This window comes from Amblyomma mixtum, chromosome 1, assembly GCF_055824585.1.
Source record: "Amblyomma mixtum isolate Tamu chromosome 1, ASM5582458v1, whole genome shotgun sequence".
NCBI lineage: Eukaryota > Metazoa > Arthropoda > Arachnida > Ixodida > Ixodidae > Amblyomma > Amblyomma mixtum.
The window spans coordinates 178,926,070-178,936,086 of record NC_143012.1 but is presented as its reverse complement, the minus strand read 5'-3'; the positions used below and the strand labels follow the sequence as shown (position 1 = coordinate 178,936,086).

The 10,017-nt window shown below is 48.2% G+C and overlaps 1 protein-coding gene across 1 annotated transcript; it reads right to left on the bottom strand.

Moving 5' to 3' along the window:
• Positions 1–7,553: 7,553 nt before the first annotated feature.
• On the bottom strand, positions 7,554–9,687 carry LOC149370087 (uncharacterized). The gene is made up of 2 exons (XM_089576886.1): positions 8,317–9,687; positions 7,554–7,571 (listed from the first exon to the last, which is right to left on the bottom strand). The coding sequence occupies exons 1-2, from the start codon at positions 9,685–9,687 to the stop codon at positions 7,554–7,556; spliced, it is 1,389 nt and encodes a 462-aa protein (XP_089433012.1).
• Between the last annotated feature and the right edge of the window lie 330 nt (positions 9,688–10,017).

Genomic DNA, 10,017 nt, shown 5'->3' with positions numbered 1-10,017 from the left:
TTTTGTTGCAAGGAAAATGGCGGAGCGAGAGGAGCAGCGCTACTACCTCAAATTTTGACAGAAACTTGGCGACAGACAAGTGGAAACCATTCAAAATGTTTAGACGGCTTTCGGTGATGATGCTATGGGCAGCACACGGATTAAGCAGTGGTGCAACTGGTTTAAAGACGGCCGCATATCTGTGGAGAGAGAGCCACGCTCCGGTCGGCCATCAACATGCCTAAATTACCAGGTAATTGTCGAAGTGAACGCTGTGGTGATGCGGGACTGTGTATGACTATCCGAGAAATTGCGGAAGAGGTGGACATCAGCAATTTTTCTGCACATTCCATTATCACCGAAGATTTGGCCATGGAGAGAGTTGCGGCGAAATTTGTGCCGAAGCTGTTGACGGTGGAGAAAAAGCGGCTTCATGTTGAAGTCTCACAGGAGATGCTGGATTCCACAGTTACCCTGACTTCATTGACGCCGTAATCACTAGTGACGAGTCTTTGGTGTACGGGTACGACCCGGAAACCAAATCTCAGTCGTCACAGAGGACGCATTCCACGTCACCAAGACCAAAGAAGGCCCGCCAAGTGCGCAGCAATGCCAAAGTGATGCTGACTGCTTTTTTGACTTCCTCTGTGTGGCACACCACGAGTACGCACCCCACATGATCAAAGAATGACTAAAGAGTACTACAGGGATGTCCTCCATCGCCTAGTTGGTGCTGTGCGGCGCAAGAGACCGGAATTGAGGTCAACGAGAAATTGGCGCATCCCTCGCGCCATTGCTCCTGCACATTCCTCGCATTTGATTCAGACTTTTCTGGCCAAAAACCAGACTCCTGTAGTTCAATAGGCTCCTTAATATCCTGATGTGTCCCCCTACGACTTCTGGCTGCTTCCTAAAATCAAGAGGCGATTGAAAGGAGCGCGATTTCAGAAAAGAAAGGACATTATGGCTGCAACGACAACAGAGCTAAATTCCATTCCAAAAAGGGCCTTTTCGGAATACTTCCGACAATGGCAGCACCGCTGGGAGATGTATATGGAGCCCCAAGGAGACTACTTTGAAGGTTATTAGGTTTCCAACGCTCCAGTTATGCCAGTTTTTTTTCTTCGGCCAAAGGTCGGATACTTTTATAACAGACCTCATATGTCTCCGCTATTACATCTCCGCTATGCTAAATCTATATAATATGGCCCACACGGAGGGTCGAAGTAGCGCTCAATGCTGTATCGCAGGCTAAAATGTGGCAACAACCAAAGAAAAAGCGTAGCAGGTGCGTATACCGAGGCATTGACGTCCTCTATGAAGCATTTAGAGGGGTACTTGGATCTCCCTTTCTTCTCCGCACTTGAAACTCGAGGCACGTCTAAGACCAAATTGCTCGAGGCCGCTCTAAGGCTCAGTGGTTATGGCGCTCTGGTTTGATCCCGGCAGCGGTGTTTGAATTACGGTGGCTAACTTCGAGGCCCGTGTACTGTACGATGTCAGCGCATATGAAAGAACTCCAGGTGGTCGAAATTTCCGGAACCCTCCGCTACGGCGTCCTTTATATCCTGAGTCCCTTGGGACGTTAAACCACCCTAAACCTTAAACCAAATTACTCGAGCATTAAGGGAAACGGATTGAATTCTAACAGAAGGCAAGCGTATAGCAGGGCGCGGCAGAAAGTTAGGTGGGTGGATAAGATTAAGAAGTTTGCGATGGGGGTGAAGAGCACTTATTTGGCTATATTTACAGAAAGGTGCTCGGGGAGAAGCCCGTATAGCGGTCCTCACCTCCTACAATACAAGGCGGAGTCCCTCAGTCCGGGATTCCGTTGGTCTAGACCGCTGCGCAGGTCCGCCGAACCAGGGCCTGTTGGGCCGATAGATCCTGGCAGCCGAGCAGGTCCGCCTCCCAGTCCTCTCGGGTAGGGGAAGGGTGATGGGGGGAAGGGAAGGGAGGAGAGAAGCATTTTGTCTGCATGCCCAAACCATGTGGAAGGTGTCGGCCACCTCCTCACAGAATGAGCAGCGGCCGTCAAAAGAAGGATTAAAGTGCTCCAGAACCGCCGGGCACAGCAGGGTGTCTAAAAGAGCCTGAGGAGAGTTCCTTCACCAGCTTTACCGAGTCCCCTCATAGGAACCAGGCAGGTGTTCGGCACGATAGTGCTCAGTAATACCTTTAAAAAAAGCAGAGGGCTGCAATCTGGGTTAAGGTCCTCCCAAGGGGCGCCTGGTGCCGGGACGTGAGTGCGCGGGCTGCCCCCTGGGCGGTTTCGTTGTCATGCCATGATGGCCGGGTACCCATATGATTGAGCGATGTGTTGGATCGCAGTCGTGGGCACTGCGCCGAAGAATATGGTGAGCGAGTGGAGTGATCCAACCGAACTCAAAGTTACGACTGTGTCCGGTGGTGGTGACAACTTTTTAATGAACGAAAGGAGAGTTTGTAGGCAAAAAATGGCCCTTTACATAGGTGGAGTCCTTAGTCCGGGACCCCGCTGGACGAGGCTGCTACTCGCGCCCGTTGGACTAGAGCCCTTTGAGACTTCCGCCCCGAGCAGTTGAGTAGGGCTGCCTCCCATGCCTCTCGGGAAGGGGAAGGATTGGGAGGAAGGAAACGACTTTTTTGACAGGCCCAAGATATGTGGAAAGTATCGGATACTGCCCCACAGTGAGGGCAGCCCCAATCAATTTTGGGGTCGAAATGTTTCGCTATTGCCGGACACAACAGAGTGCTGGTCTGCAGGCGCCTCAGAGTTCGCTCATCGGCTTTACTCAGGCCCTTAGCAGGGACCGGGTAATGCCGATGGCGTTCGCAATACTCGTGCAGAATTTACCTGAACCGCAGAAGCGGTTGCACAATCTCGGAGCCGGAAGAGCCTGGATGAGGTGCCCGGTAGGTAAGCGCTCGGGCAGCCCCGTCCGCAGCCTCATTACCTCTAACGCCCTGATGGCCCGGAGTCCAAACTATGCGTTTGGGCGAAGGGCCGATTCCCTCACTGCTGATACGGTGGCGGCAGCATGGGAGAGGTCTTTTCCCTGCAGTGGGCGTAGTCAGGCTGCTGCTGCTGGTGATAACTAGAGCATGCAAAGTGCATAGCTAGAACTGAACAGACCTGCCACGGTAGCTCAGTGATTAAGGCCCTCGGCTTCTGAGTCGCAGTTCGCGGGTTCGAACCCGGCCGCAGCGGCTGCGTTTCGATGGAGGCGAAATGCAAAACGCGCAAAGGGTGGGCGGATATTCAAAATCTTTGAATAGTTTGCAAAAATTGTTTTTCGATTTTATTGGCGCCGCACTTTTATTAACCTAGTATCTGCGCTGCTGCAGTAGGTTTTCGGCAACCGCTACCATCCTGCACAAGTGTGCTAGTATCTAGAACTCGTGTGTTTTAGGCCAGATGTCACAAAAACATAGCGGATGGCACTCTAGGAGCCAGCCTGCGCCACTGCACCTCGTACAACGCTGCCCGCGTGCTACATCTCGCTGTGCAGTTTCATTTTAGCGCCTTCGGTATGCGACAGCATTAGAGCACATTGCGCGGCTGTCAGGGCGTTGAAACAGATACTCGAGGGCCAGACGGTTTACGTCTCGTCGTGGAGGGCGCGGTTGGGGCGGAATGTCGTAGCCGACGCTCCGCCTTCGGGTGTAGCGAGGAAGCGGAGAATATCCTGCATGCGTCTCTTAGCCCAAGTTGCCGCTCTTCGTTTACCCAGCCGCCTTGCATTTTCCCAGCAGTGCGCTGCGCCGTGCGGCACCGACAGCAGCCTCTGAGGTCACTGCGCAAAAGAGCATACTACTAGCCAATGTGCTTATCGACAGTATTCCGCGAGCTGCTTTGTCGTGTGAGCATCGGTGTCGGATAACCTGTTGCTGAGAAAACGGTACTAGTGTCGCAATGCGAAAATGCCGGCGTATGTATCTCTATAGGCTCAGAGAGTAAAGCCTCCACCCTGTGAAGCACGAGCACCTCTTTGTACTCTAAATACGAATACTCCAATAGGGGAGTAAAGAGGGAGTAAGACATGTCCCGTAGTGCACACCCTTTTATAAAAGTGTGTGCTCTAAAGAACAGCTTAGTACTCTTGTTTTACTGCTTTCTGTTTATAGTGTGTATCGCACCCTCCTAGCTAGGGAGTTGCATACACACAGAGACGCTCATTTATCAGAGTAGCCACAGCGCATATATGCATATTAAAATAGGGGGGAGTCGGGGGGGAAGGGCTCATGACAGAACATCGTAAAGGCTTACAAGTGTGGTCATCTGCAGCACTGGTTTTCCCTCAAAGGTTTCGGCCTGTTCTGCATAAACGTTGCCTTTCGGACGAGAATTAGGCATAAGAACGAGCCGCGAGTACACACACTGCAATCTAGTTAATTTAAACTCGCCTAATTAAAACTTCCCGTTTACTCGAACGAACGCATTAAGTAGGCGCCACTAATTGCACCACGTAAATTAAGCGCCAGTAGGGTAGACAGCTGGTCCAATTGGTACATAGTTCTAAACAACAAACCAGCGTCTTCCCGTGTCCCTCTGTCTGCGTCCTTGCGCTGGTTGTTTCTTTTAATACAATTAAGCGTGCCTGGTCGGGCTGCCCATAATTCGATGCCCGCTTAATTGACCTACTTTTTGGTCTACTAATCCTCTTAGAATTATGAAGATTTCATTATGCTGAATTGCAGCCAAGGAAGGTATAATTTCATTTCATTTCATTTCATTTATTTTACCCTCAGGGCTTTCGCATTACAGAGGGGGTGGGACAGTGAAGAAAACAATACATAGATCAAAAACAGGGCTATATATACGAACAATATTGAAAGATCCTAGAGACATAGGACGAAAACATTGAGAACAAAAGTACAGGAGTAAAAAGAAATAAATAAAAGAATTACAAAAAAAGAAACCTTATGTAGTCTATATATGAGTAAACAACATATCACAATTGGTCTGATTCTAACAGTGCGAGTAATTTGCTTTTAAAACGCGCAGTGTCGCTAACACAGGTGGCTGCGGGTGAAAGATTATTCCAGTCACATGTTTTAGGGAGGAAGGAATTAGAGCAGGTCACTGTGGGGCAGTGTGGAACAGCTACTTTTTGATTGTGGTCTATGCGAGGCGAGATGAAAGATGGTGCCTTTACACAGATGGCTTTCAGGCAAGGATTGTGATAGTAAATTTTATGGAAGAGGCAAATGCGTGATAGCTTACGGCGAGTGGAGAGTAAGGGGAGTTTAAGATTAGATTTCATTTTTGTTACACTGGCAGTGCGATGGTAGTTTCCAACGATGAAACGGACGCTTCGATTCTGCACGGCCTCGAGTTCATTTGTTAATGTGATGGTGTCAGGATCCCAAATTGAACATGCGTACTCTAGTTTCGGACGAATGAGTGTAGTATATAATAGCATTTTCAATGAAGGTGGAGAGGATGAAAAATTCCTGCGGACGTACCCTAGCATGCGGTTAGCCTTTGAAGTAATGAACCTGATATGAGCTTTCCAAGAAAGGTTAGAACAAACATTAACGCCAAGATACTTGTAAGACGAGACTGGATTCAGCTGAGTGTCGTTAATAAAATAATCTGGGCTCGTTTGCTGGTTACGGGTTACGCGCATGCATTTGCATTTAGATATGTTTAATTCCATTTTCCACGATTGACACCAGTCATAAGTTTTATTTAAGTCTGTCTGTAGCTGAATAACATCATCAGTGTTATTAATTACTCTGTAAATTACGCAGTCGTCAGCAAACAAGCACATGTTAGATGAAATCTTTAAAGGTAAGTCATTGATGTATATTAGAAATAACGGGCCAAGAACAGACCCCTGGGGCACACCTGAATGTACTGGCACTGGTGATGAGTCGTGGTTATTGGCGAAGACGAACTGAGTACGGTTACTGAGAAAGGCACGAATCCAATTGAGTACATTAGGGTCAATGTTAAGTTGGCTCAGTTTTAAAAGTAAAAGAGAATGACTGACTTTATCGAAGGCTTTTGAAAAATCTAAGAATAAGCAATCAGTAATGAGTCCAGAGTCTAAAGAAACATGCAAGTCGTTAGTGAAAATCATTAACTGCGTTTCACACGAGAAGAATTTGCGAAAACCATGCTGTTTCGGAGTAAAGAACTGGTTTGATTCTAGGAAATTAACAAGATGACTAAATATGATGTGCTCTAGAACTTTACATAGAACGGAAGTAAGTGAGATGGGACGATAATTACGTGGATCTTGCGTTTCCCCTGATTTGTGCACTGGGATTACTTTGCCGGTGAGCCAGTCATTAGGAAGGGTGTGATGGTTTAAAGACTGCGAAAAAATACAATGTAGAATAATGGAAGAATATTCTACGGTATTTTTCAAGAATTTAGTACTGAGACCATCGATACCACAAGAGGATGACGTTTTAAGTTGGTTAATAATGCCACGAATTCCTTCTGAGGAGATGACGATGGGATCCATTGGAAGAAAGTGATATTCTATGAGCGAAGGTAGGACGGAAGTGTCGGTGCGGCTAGAGAAGGCTTTGATAAAAGTGCTATTGAGAAGCGATGCGCACAGGTGGTCAGGAACTGGATCCCCATCCGGGGTAAATAGTTGTATGGTGGTATTTCCTTTGCCTTTCACTGTGTTCCAAAACTGCTTCGGGTCATTGCTTAGCATAGCTGGAAGAGTCTGATTAAAGAAGGTAAATTTGGTTGATTTTAATGCCTTTGAATAAGCGACTGCAGCGGCTTTATACGCGGACCACCTGACAGCAGAGTGTGTGAAGCGAGCTGTCCTGAAAAGTCTTTTTTTCTTATTGGAAAGCCTATTAAGATACCTGTTGTACCAGGGTGCAGCACTGTTGCTATATACCTTTTTGATTGGTATGTATTTATTTACGAGGTCAGAAACTTATGTACGCTACGGTCGAGATAAACACTCAAAAATTCATCTAAAAATAAAGACATATTCTAAAAATCTCTAAAAATAAATAAATCTCTAAATAAATCTCTAAAATAAATAAATCTCTAAAATAAGACATATCTAAAAATAAAGACGTCTTCTTGCGGCGCTCATACGATGGTCGCAGCGAATAGTTAGCGGCAGTCCTCAGCAAATGAGGAATAAGGAAAGCCTTGTTTTGTTAGCTCAACTGTGTTGCCTGGCTTTATTTTATCGATCTGCTCCGCCTATTGCACTCGCTTTGAGTAGTCTTGTATAAAAAGAAGGTGCAGCTGCTACTAGCGCGAAGATTATCAGTTAAGCCCGTGTAGTAAAAATGTTAAAAAGAAGTAGCAAACATTCCTAAAAAACAAGTTTGTTAAAACCCACCCATGTACAGGTGATGCTGTATAACACACGCTCTATTTTTAACACTCAAGGCAAACACTGGCCGGTCCTTATGGAGCTTTTGCACATTGCCGGTGGCGCCTGCTACTAATCGATTTTTGTAGCTATTTTACTCAAAGGTGCCAACTGAATCCCAGCACGGAGGCAAATTGTCAATGATAATGACACACTTTGCTGAGAGCGAACAAATGACGCAAACTGGTTACATTTCTTTGTAACATCATTCTGGTCGGTTGCAATAATTTACGCGACGTACAGTTCCTAAGCACAACAGTTCATTTCAAAAAGAGAACGGTAAAACACATCTAATGCAGAAAACTGCACAAAATGAAAAGCAGGAGCTATCGGATCCGCGTACAAAGAGAATAGCAAGAAATCAGTCCTTTAGGATGATGCCCGAAACGGATGAGAGTTATTGAAGCGAATCTATAAACTTTCAGCAAAGAATTGTCTTCATCGTTGCACGCATTGGTCCACGGTGAAATTATACCCAGGCTCCTGTTGCGTTACCTCTCTCTACAATCGCGTGATATAATGCGCACATCTGGATACTCTCCAAGCATTCGCCGCGGTCGTGTTTCACTATACTTTACGCATCGAAAAGCAGACATTTCTTCGCCGCATTCATCCTAGATCCTTTTCGACAGCCGTACGCCCGAGAGAACGCCTCAGAGCTTTGCACCATCTTGTTACAATCCACCCCAAGAGGGTTCAGTGAGCCCTGCCATGCGCATGTCATTAAGCAGAGCGTTAGGAAGAATACTTTGTCTTCTGGAAGTTCAGAACCCAGTGGAAGATTCGGCATACCATCGTGAAGACGGGATGCTTTGAATGCGGCAAAAGTGGTCTGAAGGGCAGGTATCTCCGGAAATATGTTTTTGGTGCCGTTGCTCTCGGAGCATTTGTGTCTGGTGCGATACGACCGAGCGGTGGACTCGGACAAGATGGAATGCACGATGCTTTTGTTAGGCGCCCACTTCAGTCCTTCGTCGTCTATTGATCTCACAAGCTGCAGCGCCATGAGAAAACCGAGGCCACCGTAGAGCATCGCAGCCGTTCCGTCATGGTAGTATGCAGGTGGAGCAGCTGCAGCAAGAGCGATTTTGACATGGTTCAGTAAGTAGTCATAGGCAAAGTATAAGGGAACGTTGCTCCCGAGCAAGTCCTGGGCGTCTTTGTAGTCCTGCGTTTGGTTCATTTGAAGCGTTGTATTGCGTGAGACGATCCAGTACTCAAAAACGGATGCATTTTCTGATATGTCCGAATAGTTCTCTTCCAGCATATCATCGCTCAGCACTGAGTTCGGTGGCCACATCTTCATCTGTACGAGGACCAGTTTCTGGGCGACCCGCTCCTTGCTCTCGCTGTCCATCCAGCGGGACACGTTGACCTTGTCCATAGCCGCGGAAACCAGGTTGATGAATGCTGTGCTGATTAGCTGGCGGTCTTTAACCGTGATACGGGAGACAGTCGCGAGGGACAGGACCAGAACCTTGAACGATGCCTCCACGTGGTGCGCACAGTACGCCGGGCGATGAGTCTCCGCCTGTTGCTTGCTCCCGAAGCGGGCGGTCATGAGCGCGATCTCTGCCAGTGGAGAGTAGAACTGAACCAGCTGCCACGCCAAGAGTGCCTTCAAATCCTGGTCGCCGTGCATGACTACGAGGCCGTTGAAAACCTGAAGTAAGACAATATCACTAAGAAGGACCTCGTCATTTGGGGTCAACCGGCGCTGCAGCTGAAGACCTTCCTCGAAGCGTGGTAGCCAGTAGGCAGTAGAGGCGTTCGGGACACGCTTGTCGACATCGCTGAAGGAGAACAGAGAGGGAGTTCGGCTGAGAGACTTCGCAACACTGTTCACTTTGGAAAGCACTGTGTGCTCCAAGACACGCACCTCGTCGACGGCGGTTGTATTCACACCGTGGTCCGCAGAGTAGGCGGCATAGAAAGACGTATAGTAGAGCAGGTAGTCTGGCGCCACTCGCAGGTGGTAGTTCAGGAGGATGGGCACGTAGGTACCGGGCCGCATGACGATGCGCCGCCGTCCCGACGAGCTGTCCTCGAACACGGTGACTGCAAACCAGAAGGGCACCTGCCACCGGTAAGCGAGTGACAGCGCCACACTGAATGCTGTCAGCGTCGTGTTGGAAGCTTTTGGCCACGCGAGATGTAGATCCCGGAGGAAGGCTTGAAGCAGGGGCAGCTGGGACCCGCGGACAGGTCGGTGGCCCATGCACATTTCGTACATGGCTATCGGCTTTCTCCCGGCTCGTATCTTCGTCGTGCCCATGCGCAGGGTCTTACCAAATTCTCTGTACCACGTATAGCGCAGGCTCTCTATGGTTGATTTGATGTGCGTGCCAAACCTCTCTTGCATGAATCCGGAGCAAACGAAAGCTGAGAAGTCGTCGCAGGGGTCGATTGTGGTGTTGACGATTCTTCCGAGCAGACTGGCGTGGTAAAGACAGTCGGCGGTGTCGCAAAACTTGTCGTGTTTAAGTAAGAAGGCGAGTAAGGTGAAAATCAAGACAATCATAATGACTCCGACGGCCACAATGGCTCCTCCAATTATTCGCCTGGGAACGACATTTCTTGGAGCTGTGATTTCGGTCTTCGGACTTCTTGTCTGCGGTAAAAAAAATAGCACATATTCACTCACACGGAAAGTTTTTCTGTCTTCTAGCCTTTCTGAGCTTATAAAACACAG

Excerpts from the sequence above, each read along its gene's own strand:
- LOC149370087 (XM_089576886.1), bottom strand. The coding sequence starts at position 9,687 with ATGCAAGAGAGGTTTGGCACGCACATCAAATCAACCATAGAGAGCCTG.